The sequence below is a fragment of the Vanellus vanellus genome (genome assembly GCF_965231255.1).
Source record: "Vanellus vanellus genome assembly, chromosome: 16".
Classification (NCBI taxonomy): Eukaryota; Metazoa; Chordata; class Aves; order Charadriiformes; family Charadriidae; genus Vanellus; species Vanellus vanellus.
This window is the reverse complement of record NC_138921.1, coordinates 6,406,143-6,419,798: the sequence shown is the minus strand read 5'-3', so window position 1 is coordinate 6,419,798 and position 13,656 is coordinate 6,406,143. Positions and strand designations below refer to the sequence as shown.

Sequence of the window (13,656 nt, the reverse complement as noted above, 5' to 3'; positions counted from 1 at the left end):
GGTTTGGGTTGGAAGGGACCGTAAAGATCATCTAGTTCCAACCTCCTTGCCTTGGGCAGGGACACCTTCCACTAGACCAGGTTGCTCAAAGCCCCATCCAACCTGGCCTTGAACATCTCCAGGGATGGGGGCAGCCACAATTTCTCTGGGCAGCCTGTTCCAGTGCCTCACCACCCTCACAGTAAATAATTTATTCCTAATATCTAATCTAAATCTCCCCTCTTTCAGTTTAAAGCCATTCCCCCTCGTCCTATCTCTACACTCCCTGATAAAGGGTCCCTCCTCATCTTTCCTGTAGGCCCCCTTTTGGTACAGGAAGGCCGCAATAAGGTCTCCTCACAGCCTTCTCTTCTCCAGGCTAAACAACCCCAACTATCTCAGCCTGTCTTCACAGGAGAGGCGCTCCAGCCCTCTGATCATCTTCATGGCCTCTGCTAGACTCGCTCCAACAGGTCCCTGTCCTTCTTATGTTGGAGGCCCCAGAGCTGGACACAGTACTCCAGGCGGGGTCTCACCAAAGCAGAGTAGAAGGGCAGAATTGCCTCCCTCGACCTGCTGGCCATGTTTCTTTTGATGCAGCCCAGGATGTGGTTGGCTTTCTGGGCTGCAAGTGCCCATTGCTGGCTCATGTTGAGCTTCTCATCGACCAACACCCCCAAGTCCTCCTTCTCAGGGTTGCTCTCAAGCTATCCTCCACCCAGCCTGTATTTGTGCTTGGGATTACGCTGAGCCACGTGCAGGACCTTGCACTTGGTGTTGTTGAACTTCATGACGTTCTCATGGGCCCACCTCTCAAGCCTGTCCAGGTCCCTCTGGATGGCATCCCTTCCCTCCAGCATGTCAACCACACCACACAGCTTGGTGTCTTTCACTACCTAAGGTTTCTAAAATAGGAAAAATCAAATAAAACTTTTGTTCATTTGTGGTTGGTGCTATTTTAGAAGTCATTCATATACAAACATGGGCAAGAGCGGGTATCTCTGCTCTTGGACAACATTGAGATTTTGAAATAGACAGGATTTTGAGACAAGACAATCAAGAGCAGGACTCTATGGAGCTGGGAACTGCAGAGATAGATACTTTTAATTTCTATAGTTTGGAGAGAGCAGTGAGGGGCAGATGGAAAGAGTAAGACACACAGTCAAAGCAAAAAATGCTGGTACCATCATGATGGTATCAAAATATTCTGTCATTCCTTTGGTGAGGATCAGAGAAAGGACAGGAGACAGAAGGGAAGCAAAGAAGACAAGGCAGTAGAGAAGATGCAGGCTACAAAGCAGGGGATGGACTGAAGAGACTGCCTGGGCAGAGGGAGAGGCCTGGCACACACTGCTAACACATACAGGTCAGAGAAGAATTGGTTAAAACTGGAAGAAGTCTTCCAACGTCTAGAGGTCCTCACCTTGGCCACCTTTGTGGCTACTCCCATGAGTCAGTATTTTGTGCCTTTCCCCAGAGCCCTGGAAGGACGGAGGCCCTCTGCACCTGACAGTATGAAACATTCCTATTCAGAAATGATACACATCTACTTGTCTTCACAAGCTTCAGAGCCAGTCCTGCGAGCACATGTGTTGGAAAACACTAATTCCAACTTTCAGTATATTTTCTGACTATGGCCTGAAATCAGGTGTCTTTACACTGATTAAGCAAAGACAAACAGTGGTTACATTTTAATTGGTCTAAATGGTTACATTTTAATTGAAGCATTTAACAAGTTGGTTAATTTTTACTGAATTAAAACACCTTCAACTGAAAAAATATATGACACTTGTTCAGGTCCATTTTCTTATCATGTGAAGTGTTAGGCACAAATACATCTTGAAAAGTGATCCTGAGACCCATAGTTCGCATTATTGTTTACAAATCAAATCACCATGCACTGCTGGATTGATTAATAACCATCAACACCACAGAAAAATAGTTACTACTGCTGTCCTCAAACAATGCTCCTTTACACAAGCCACCTCTCACTTCCAACACATCTCAGTCCCTGTCTCTCCAGTTGGGATTCTTCCAGACACCAAAGACATGCAGCATCCCAGCCTAGGCAACTGCCAAGTGCAGCCACTCACCTGGAGCAGGAATTTTCCCCTAAGCTCTTTGAATAACTTGTAAAAGCCTTTTAACAGAAACACCTTGGAGACTGCTAGATAAAGAGGCCCTTTGAGGATTATGGATAAAAGTAAAGATATCATTTACTTATTTTACAGTCAGGATTTAAAACTGACATTCAACTTTCCTAGCGTTTACCATATATTATAGAGCCACACACTTGAACTTTCAGGCAATGACCATTACTCTTCAAGTGCCAACTGACCCCATAATTCAAGAGTTGAATGTACAGGCTTAGTCAGGCTTAGTCATGTCAAGCTTCATGAGGTTTTGCTGTATTAAGGCTCAAAGCAGCAGTCGGGAACTTTTCCTTGAAATGTGATAACTGATTACCCAACCTATGACTTGGGGAGTCCAGACCAGTCCACTCTAGTTTGCACCAGTCCCTGGACTTTGGCTTCCATCAGTGCCTTTTTTATTGGCCTTTACTCAACTCCTGCAGGCAGCTCTTATTGTCTGTCAGCTGCTGCTGGAGCTTCTCTTTCCCTAGTGACCTGGCATGAATGCACAGCTCGCCAAAATTGTCTGCAGTTTCATCAGTAACTAACACAATAATGACAAACCAAATAGCAAGAACTTCATGACAAACCAAAGGGAGTGTAAACAGTGAGAAAGAATGAAATGACATGTTGAAATATTATCTCAGGCTCCTCTTTCTCTATATATAGAGTGACTTTTTCCAAAGTAACCAAAGAAAGCATCAGGAAAGACCTAGTCTGCAAGCGGAGATGACTACCTTTGCATGCAAGTTGGTATACGTTTCTCTTTTTTTTCCCCAAATAGAATTTTTGCAGTACATATTTTTTTCCTTTCTGCTATTCTAAAAGGCCTGTTGCATAAATTAGGTACAGAAAGAAAAATAAATCTGGATCAGCTCTATTTAAAATAATAGTATGAGGTCATATCTGAAAGATATCAAATATCTTGCAAGGAATTATTTTTAAAAAGCAGAGAAAACTGGATTTAAAAGCACATTTATATTTAATGTCTGATACATAACAGAGGAAGGCAAACCAAAAGAGTTCAGAGCACAGCAACAAAAAAACCCTACATGATTTGATAGATGGAGGAGGGCTGGAAGACTGAAAAAATCCTCCACAATAAAGGAGTTATGAATAACAAAGTATCTGAAAGATGTAAACACCAAAGGATGGAAACCAGTCCTTTCCAGTCAAGGAGGTATAGGAACAGATACCCAGAAAAGATAAAACAAAGATGTTTTTAAAAAGCAATTTTAAGATTAATATTAAGCTAAAAAATCTTCCTGAATTTAAAATCTATTAGACTGGAAAAGTCACCCAAGAGATGCAACAGAAAAATCAAACAATGGTGTTATAGTACAGAATGGGGATGAGACAAAGAAATTTGCTGCAGGTGTGATACAAAATTTGCACTTAGAATAGGGCTTACTGATTTTCCTGTGAATGGGGAGTTTTGTGCTGATATGTGGCATTTTTTGTAGCACGAAGGATAGCAGGAATGCCTAATAGTAGAGACTGTGAATCCCATTACTTCATAGTGCTTCAGAAAACAGGAGATTGCTATAATTTAATATATGAATGTGCAAAATACCAAATTTATTCAGAGCTGACTCCTTTGAAGCCAACAATGTTGCAACATGGATAAATTTGATACCCATTCAAGCAATGGGATTAATCTGATTAGAAATCAGCTTGTAAATGTTTGGCAGTTGTTGTTCAACATTGCCTTTGAATATGATTTGTTCTAGAGATAGAAGTGCAGCATCATGCCATCATTGCTGGAGAGAATATCAGTAGCACACTAAGTAACAGAGCAGTGGGAGTGGAAGGGATGGGGTATGTGGGATGTGTCACAGTAATATATTGTGGGGGTATTCTTAAGCCTTTTGTCAGATATAGTACTAAGAAAGAGTGAATAAACTATGAAAGCAGGAATGCCCTTCAATCCCCAAATGCTTATCTAGTCTCAGCCAAGTCACTGAGCAGAATATTCATTTAGGTGAGATAACAAATGGGAAAGGAGGAGGAAGGACAAATAGATGGAGATTGTGCACATAATGATTGCACATTGCACCATGCTCCCGCAACTAGTTACCTTATGATAGTGCAAATTAAGATGCCCAAAGCTGAAGACAGAAGCACTGAAGTGTGTAACTGGGTTCTGGGAGACAGCTACGAGGTTTGTCTCTCCTCAAATTTCTCACTGTCCTGTGCTTTAGTAGCTGTGGTCTTCTGTTGCACTCTGTGTGCTGCTCCTTCATCTCAGGGAGGCAGGTGTGTGGCATTGCTCAAGCTGTAAGAGTTCCTGAAGGTAATACAGAACATGTCTGAATAGCTATACTAGCTTTGCTTGCTGTTTTTATTTCCTGCCAGACAATGAGCTACAATCTCTTCCTCCTGGCTTTTGTTCTGGGCATTGGTGGAGCTTTCCAGTATGGATTGCAGATCTCTATTATCAATTCTCCTGCTGAGGTAAGTATGAACAGCTCAAAAAATTGAGCTCACAGCAAGAATTTCAATGTTCTCGTGCATTCCTGCTTCTATTTGCAATCACTAACTTTTTCACTTTTGCTCTCACAACTAGACATTGTGGTTTCTTGGTTCTAAGAGTAGCTCCTATTGCTCTTGTGTTTCATTGTGTTTTAACTTCTGTCTGGTGTGACAGAACTGTGAAAGGGGAGGATGGGTGATATGTACGAAGTCAGCCATTTTCCCCTTACTGAGTTAGATTGCTCACAGGACATTCTTCGCTTTCCAGTGCTCAGGGAGTCCTTTGAACTGTGTCCTTGGCCACACATACTAGGTCTAAGTGACTGTCTGTAAGGTGAAATAGGACAGGGAAGGACCAGAGCTCTAGAGCTGAGGTCAGCACTGATACCTGCAGCTGGAAAAAGAAAATTGGGGGAAGTGTTTGTCATCCTGAATGGTGGCAAGGACATTGAGCTCATTGGGAATCCTCATCAAGAATGAGGGTGCCATGGAGGTTATGAACAGTAGGTCAGAGAGACTCCACAATGAACCACATTGAGGGAGAAATCCTGATCTCACTCAAGTCAGTTGAAGTCAAACCTGGATTTCACTCAGGGCATCAGCCAGGATTCAGCAGGTAGACAAGAGAGACAGACAGACAAGCAGGAATGGAGCAGAAGATTGGGTAGCAAAACAATCAGGGTTTAGCACATAAACAGAAGACCAACCTGCCACTCCCTTAGTGGTACTCACTGTTGATATTTAATATTGATATATTTATTCATTGATTTATTCATTGCACCTTGTTGCTAGAACATTAACTCCAGGAATGCTAGTGCCAAAATTCCCTTTGATTTCACTTGGGCTAAGATTTCAACCAAGATGTCAATAGAAATCTATCAAAAAGACCAGTAAGTAGGTAAGAGAAGTAAAAAAGAGGTGCAATTATGCAAAAACATGTTGACTGAGTCCATTGGTTTCTGCTTTTCTTTTGAAGTACATCAAACGTTTCATCCGTGAGACCTGGCTGAAGAGATATGGCTCTTCTCCCTCTGAAGAGTTGATGACTTTGATGTGGTCCTTTGTTGTGTCCATCTACAGCATCGGTGGGCTTCTGGGGTCCTTGTCTGGTGGATATTTGTCTGTTAGATTTGGAAGGTAGGAGTAATGATTACATTAGTCTTTCTGTTTACACCTACAACTGCAAAAATAAGTGACTTTGTCTTGTGAAAAACACTGCTTGTAAAGTAGCCCTGTGAGCAGCCCAGAGCTGCTTCAGATGAAGGATCAGTTCAGTGAAGACACAGAATGGCAAAATCTGCCAATGATCACAAAGAAAATCATACCCTCTCCCTTATAAATTCCAAAGCAAATCCAGTCTTGAGAAATCACATGAATGCATGCATTTTAAACTGAATTTCACAGTCAACCGCTCACAAAGCTTGTTCTTCACTGTAGATATTGACTCCACTAGAGGCATCAAAAGCTTCAACTAGCTTATCAGTCCATGACAAAGTTTTCCCCTTCCCATTTCCCTCACTGCAGCTGATCTCAGAAGCCAGCACAAAGCCTTAACCATGGTACAATTTATGCCACTTCTGTATGGCTGAAGGATTGTCCATGTGAATGATACATAGACAATATTTATGCTCACATTAATTTAAACGAATTCCAGGAAGAAGGCCATGCTGCTTGCCAATATCCCTGCTCTGCTGAGCGCAGCTCTGATGGGACTCAGCCGTCTGTGTGGATCCTTTGAGATGATCATTGCTGGAAGGATATTTTCTGGAGTGTGTGGAGGTAAATTAGCATTCCTACCTATGGTATAAAATAGTTGGGAGACCAGTGACTGAGGGTCACAAGGATTTACCAGAATGAGTATATGGATCACAGATTTTTACTAAACTCTGCAGAGAGTCTGATTGCTGAATACATTTTTAACTAAATAAGAAAACACAAACATATTTAAATTAATTGTGTGACATCTCCATTTCTCATTCTTTTATCTTTGCATCCAATCCATATAAAAAGTACTGCCAACTTGTGAAAAAGCCAAATCATGCAATATTTCAGGGGAGCATGCTCACTCAATAGAAAGCTGTTTCTGTTGCTGCTCATTGTGGCTGATACTGCCTTCCATATTACAGCCAAGATAATGGTTTTCAAGCTGGGCAATTCTAATTTCCAGATGCTTCAGAAGGTTACATTCTGCCAGAGTTTTCAATCCCTGAGCAATTGGATAAAGATAATACTAACCAGCAAAAAAAAATTAAGAGAGAGGATACATTTTAATTAATTCACTGAGCAAATGGAATATTCAGCATTTGTTAAATTGTTTATTTCAAGCGCAAACTAAGGCACACAGCATCCTGAGTAGGCACTGAAATACATAATATGAGATTAAAGGGAGCAACTGCAACCCTGTATAAGTGGCTGTTGGAAACATTGTAAGAGAAGGCCAGCCTGATGAAGAACAGATTTCCCAGGGGAACATACTTGCTTAGTGAAATATTTAGCAAAGATGCAAGGCCACTGTACTGGGAACATGCTTCATGTCAGGCAGACAGACATATACTCATCATGGTTAAAGAAGTATCTCAGAGCCTAACCCTATATGCTTTGCTCATAATGGTCCCCTCCAAAACACCAGACTTATGGCAGTTTGAATTGCCCTGACAGTTATTTTTCCCTGCAGGTTTAGCTCTGAATATCCATCTCATGTATGCTGGGGAATGTGCTCCACGGAAGCTCCGCGGACTGATTGCCATAACAGCTTCTACTGCCATTGCCATCGGAAAGTTTGTAGGATTTGCTCTGGGTCTCAGGTATGGGGGTCTAAGACCTATTTAATTTATTCTGTTATTAAAGTATATGCATATGTCAATCCAAGTCTATGGACAGGCAAATCAGCATTTTTAGACATGTTTTCAGGGTAGACTAGGCAGCCAGACTGAATTAGCTCAGCCCAAATTCCTGATTTAAATGAATGGGAAACAGAAATCATACAAAATATTTAATCCTGAAGAATGATGTTGCTTCCTAGCAAAGACAGATCAAAATACAGATAATAAAATCCTTTAACAGATTTCAATGGGTTTGAAAGAAATCCATCTTTCGTAAGAACTGACCTTTAATTTTTATTTTTTTAGAAGGAGCAGGGAATATCAGATCCATCCAAACTTTCTTGAAAATACACACAAACTGGCACACCCACTCATCAAACACACACGCAAAACCAGAAACCTGTGGTGAATTCCATTCCCAGGCACGCATCATTCTGGCCACAATATTCTCAAAGCTGCAGGAAACCCAGCGGCTCCTATTTGGGACAGTCAGTATCAGGCTGATAACCTGTGGATCCTGTCTTAATTGTAACTTGAGACTCTTTGGATCAGAAACAGAGGGATCAGCCACCACAGGTTCTTTCTTCAGCACTTGTGCTCGGACACTGCTCGTCCCTGCGGGCCATCAGCTGTTGCAGGAGGATAGTGTTAGCCTTGCTGCACTCACCACTGAGCAACAGGTGGCAATACTGTGTAACACTTGTGCTGCAGACAAGAGCACTCTGCTCTCCCCTTCCACCTCCCACTGAGATTTTAATTTTTCTGGGCTGAGAAATGCTGGAGACTCCTGGGTGAGAGCTGCCAGGACACACGCAGCAAGGCGAGGGGACCACCCCCAAGTCTGTGTGTGCTGACATGGACAGTGCACATAGTTGCTCAGCTCCTCTCGCTCGTCTGGTTTTGTTTCAGAGAAGTTCTCGGAGTAGAGGCTCTCTGGCCTATTCTCATGGCAGCCAACGCGTTTCCTGCCCTCGTTCAGCTTCTCACCCTCCCCTTCTTCCCAGACTCTCCCCGCTACCTGCTCATTGACAAAAAGGACAAGGAGGGGTGCATCAAAGGTAAGGAAATAGGCTGCAGAGCATTCATCTTAACAAAGAGTGGAAAACACTGTAAAGCCCCACATGAGCCTAGAAGAGAAGTACAGTTGGATAAAAGACTCTTGGTGTTTCGGCTCTGAAACCACCTTCAGCTTTAATGAAAGACAGCCTCTTCTGTTTTGATACTAGTAGTATAGACTAGTATTTCCCTTACCCTCTGCCAGGATACTCTGAGGGACACGATCGCACAGAGCTTGTATTTCCATCAATGCAGATTCTGCCCTGAGCAGACAGGGTGTGGATATGGTACCTTCTGGCTCTGTGTAAGCAAAGGATGCTCTTTACTGTCACGCCATATCCGTCAGCATTCCAGTTCTTCAGTAACCCTAACAGCAACTACTGACATAACAAGAGAAACAGCTATTGTGGGGTTTTAACTATAAAAAGAGAGAACTCTGGATGTAGACTTATTTTTCACTGTAGGAGTCATTTTTCCTTGTCTGTGTTCTGGTGCGTGCACTAGAACTGCACCTTTAGCAGGAGGGTATTCAGGGAAGGATTGGTAAGAATTTAGGCATGAGTTACATTGAAACACTATAAGCAGCTATTGGCCAAGGGTGAGGTTGTGATTAAGATTTATGGGTAAGAGTAGACAGCAATGAACTAGATTTGTGTCTAATCTGAACCCAGATCTCTAGGAAGTTCACACAAGCAAAGAGCCTGAAGCTCAAATTAAGACGCTCTGCAAGGCAGGAAAGTAATCCTCTGAATTCACGTCTGCGCTGGTGAGCTTGGACTAGTACTCATCTTTTCTCTCCCTCACCTTCCAGCTGTGAAGCAGCTCTGGGGAGATGGTGACCATATGGCTGAAATAGATGACATGATGGCAGAGCAAGAAGCCATCCATGGGGAGAAGGCTAAGAGCGTTTGGGATCTTTTTCGTGACAAAGCTGTCCGGTGGCAGCTCATCACTCTCTTCCTTGTCTCCTCATGCATGCAGTTAATTGGAGTCAATGTGGTACGCGTGCTACTTCTCTCTGATTTCTAGATTGCTTACAGTTTCTTGGCAAAAAGTAAGCTTTGCAATGAGTAGTAAAATGCTTACTGCAATAGTGGCTCTAAGGAAGGGATCTGTTGTTACTGTTCATTATAATCTTTTCCCATGGAAGTTTGGGACCTTGGGTAAGTTGAGAACGGTGTTTTAGCAAGTGTCATCTGAAGGCATCTGTATGAATTACCCTATTATGATAAGAGAATGGTATTATGATAAGAGAATGGAAGGGGATAAAAATAAATCTCAAATTCAGAACAAGTAAAGAACAGCGTAACCTCTTCTGGGTCTCTGAACTCCAGAATGCACTGGCCAAAACTGTCAGCCATTTCAGTACAAACTGAGTCAGGTTTGTCGTGTACAGTGCATTTCCATACTCTTACTTTGAGTTTCTTTCTAAATTCTTTAACTTTGCACTTTCTCAGATTATAGACAATTAGAACATCCCAGTAATATATGTGACAGTTACAGATATATACTCCCTAATATACCTTTTCTCTGGAAATATCTCTATGTTTCAGTAGAAAGTATTGAGTATTGCAGTAGTTATTGTATAAAATGAGCTTATAGTAAAAGTACAAAAGTTTCAAAATCCATATTAATTTTGCAAATTCAGAAAGACTTCAAGATTCATAAGACCCCTTTCTCTCCCCACTAGTGCAGCAGTAACTATATCAAAAAGGACCAGTAGAAATTGAGCATATCAACAGTGGAATTTCTTATGCTTTAGAAGTGCTTACGTCCAGAAAAACAGGGACTATCATAATCAATGCAAAGGCTTAAAGATGATGTAGAAAGATAGTTTAAACCATTTTCTTAGTATGTACTGTCCACATTTCTGTATGCTCCTCATCCAAAGTACGAGACACTAAAACATGTGAAAGATGTCAGATAGAATTATAACCTGTAACATAACACAAAGGCTGGTGCTAAAAGCAAGAGGAAAAAAAGAAGAAAAAGGCCATATTTGTTATTGAGTACAAGACAGAGCTGGCAGTAAAAGCTGTTCTGCACAAATAAGCCTCATTAAAACATTGAGGATTATTTACTGAAACCAAGAAGATTTTCTCTTTTGCTAAGGCCTAATTAGTTATATTCTGCCAAAAAGACAGAAGCTAGTGTAAACATGATCACATGGGTACAGTCTTCATACATTTCTATTCTTTCCAGGTTTACTTTTATGCATACAATGTCTTTATAAAGGCTGGAATCCCCCCTTCTCAAACCCACTATGTCTCCCTGGGAATTGGGATCACTGAGATCCTCTCCACAGTTCTGTGTGTAAGTGGCTCTTCAGCTGAATTTCATTCTGCTGTAATGCATGTTTCATTTCAGTCTTGAGAAACTACTATAAATGAAGCTTCAGGAATCAAACTCCTGCAAATCAACAGTAGTACTTTGCACTGATCACAAAAAATCATCTCCACCCACCCCGCAAACATACACATTTGTGTTCAGTTTATGGGAGGACAGGAGAGTCTCTCCCTCAAAATCATGACACAGCCTGAGCCAGCCTTGGGAGTCCCAGTTCCCCTCTGTAGGAAGGGCAGATGACAGTCCCTGTGTTCATTTGTCAGTAGGACTTGCGGCTGTCCTCCGCGGCTGTCCTTTGCCAGCAGAATGCCACCTCAGGCCTCTGCTGCCCAGGCAGTGCTCCCTGCATTCCTGCACCTCCCCAGCTTCCCCCCACTCCCTGCAGGTCCTCATCCTGCTCAGTTCCCCCCAGACGCCTTTAGTCACCCTCCCAGCGAAGGTAGCACATCCCAATCCCTGACTCTTCAGAGATCCCCTGCCTGGCTGGTGAAGGCAGCTACCAGAGCAGCTTACCCATGTCTGCCTTTAAGATCTGTCCTTTGGAGCTGACAGCATGTTCTCCTGGTTGCAGGGTTTCCTAATCGAGCATGCAGGAAGGAAGACACTGCTGTGGAAAAGCTACACTGTTCTGGCCTTGACTTTAGTGCTCCTCACAGTCACACTTTCACTACAGGTAAGACCCCAATTATGCATTAGAGCTGTGTCCCATCTTCATGTTATATTGCGTGGCAGATATCATTACTATTTCTGTCCCCCCAAATCACTTTTTAGTGGGAGTAGAAGTATTTTTGGGGCTAAGAGAGTTCTGTTCCCAGCCATGTACATGCAGATTAAAGCCAATAGCTTTATACAACCGTGATCACTGCCAAGACTATCTCCTTGTGAAGTTTCTGGAAGCAGAGGAAACAGATGCATGTTTAACATTGACATACTTAGCAGTGATGAGTGTTTCTAATGGAGCTGGATAAATAAAATTTTAATTTCTGATTTTATTTGCTGTTCACTTCCTACCATAGGATTCCTTTTCCTGGGTACCATACTGCTCTGTTGCAGTCATCTTTATTTTCATCATGAGCTTTGGCATTGGGCCAGGTTGGTATTTTCTACTGGAATAGTTTCATATGCTTATTCCTTCATCAGTGCAGTCTTTAGAAGAGGTCCCAGGCATAGCTGCTCCACAGTTAGCATGAATCCCCACTCCTGATTCAGTGCAGGGGTAGATGTTCCCCTCCATACTGTAGTAGGAGGTAAAACTTCATTTCATATTGCATTCCTACATCCATCCCTCCTGCAGAGCAAAGCAGCACCTCAAACACTTCCAGGTCAGTTAAAACCATTAACTTACATGGCAATATGATGTATGAGTTACAGAAGCATCTTGCAAAATTTCTAAACTTCCTTTTTTCCATTTTTTTTTCAGCTGGAGTATTATGCCCCTTGCCCACAGAAATATTTATTCAGTCATACAGACCAGCTGCTTATGTTTTCAATGGTGCTACAAACTGGATCCAACTCTTCATCCTTGGGCTTTTGTTCCCTTTCATTGTGGTAAGCAAAGCAGGGTGCTTTATTTCAGTTCAGAGGAAGTTAGACCTTTCTTGAACCCAGCACATACTTCTCTTTTTCAACACTTCAAGCAAAGGACAGAGCCCAAACTAATTGCCATTCTGACAACCTCTTCCTTTTTACCCAGATATCTAGTGAAAGCGTAGCAAAACCACAAAATGCTGCTTATTCTATATGCAATTAGAGTGTGACACTGGCAAACACAGAAGCAGTGACAGAGGCACCAACACTGTCAGATGTCATTTGAATTTCTTTTCCTTGTCCTGTATGTGCATCTCCTTTGGGGTTAATATGGAAAATGGGCAGTCCCAGAGATCTCACCCAGCACTAGGAAGTAGCAGAACACTAAAGCCTTTGCAGTTTTGGACTGTTCAAGGAGGGACAGAGCTAACACGCTATGTACCTTCCCCAGTCTAGCACTGACTGAGAAGGATGGAGCAGAAAGGAAGAGTAACTTCTCTGAATTGTCAAGCAATGACATTCAATGTCTGCTGAGCATACAACTTTGCTCCTTAAAACAGGACAGGAGAATTAGTTCATCTTACTACTTGGTGCCATTCCCCAGGTGGCAGCACGCAGGATTTGCATCAACTGAGTCCCTGACCAAGTTTTTTAGTAAATACAAAAACAGAAACTCCATATCATAAGAGAAAGAAATCTATATCAATTTATATGAACACATTTTGTTTCTTTCTTTTCCTATAGGAAGGTCTCGGTAGTTTCTGTTTCATCATTTTCCTGACATACTGTCTGTCCATGGCTATCTTTGTCTTCCTGGTGATGCCAGAGACCAAAGGAAAGACCATGCTGCAGGTCATGGAGGAGTTCAACCACCTGAACTACCGTGGAAAGAAGAGACAGACAGCCCTACAGCAGAGTAACTGCTCAGTGATGATTGTTACTAGACTTTAATAACAAACTCTTCACTCCGTGGAGTGGCTCTTTTAATACTGTGCCCAGAAGCCTCACTAAGCAAGAGAGATTCCATTGCTCCACAAACAGCACAAACGTGAATTTTAAAAATAATCACCTGCAGTGCAGGGTGCTGGAAGAACTTCGTTCTCTCCAACTGCTGAAATACGAGCTGAATTAAATCCTCTGCAGAAAAAAATTACACACAATGTATAAAGAAATAAGATCTTTGTTAATCCCTGCAAGTTAGCAGCTGTGTAAACTGAAAACACAGGATCGGCTATTTTTCTTACCAAAACCAGGACTCCACAGTTACTGGAGAAAGTGAATGTGGAAGGTTCAGATGTATGGCATACTTGTGAAACTAAGAG

At 42.2% G+C, this 13,656-nt stretch overlaps 1 protein-coding gene across 1 annotated transcript; it reads left to right on the top strand.

The window, feature by feature from the left end:
• Positions 1-4,469: 4,469 nt before the first annotated feature.
• Positions 4,470-13,285, top strand: LOC309678645 (solute carrier family 2, facilitated glucose transporter member 11-like; the record flags this gene model as incomplete). The annotated part of the gene is made up of 11 exons (XM_082491752.1): positions 4,470-4,565; positions 5,560-5,720; positions 6,238-6,362; positions 7,258-7,387; positions 8,315-8,463; positions 9,273-9,460; positions 10,664-10,774; positions 11,379-11,480; positions 11,824-11,899; positions 12,228-12,355; positions 13,079-13,285. 11 exons carry the CDS (start codon positions 4,470-4,472, stop codon positions 13,283-13,285), a joined length of 1,473 nt encoding a protein of 490 aa, XP_082347878.1.
• Between the last annotated feature and the right edge of the window lie 371 nt (positions 13,286-13,656).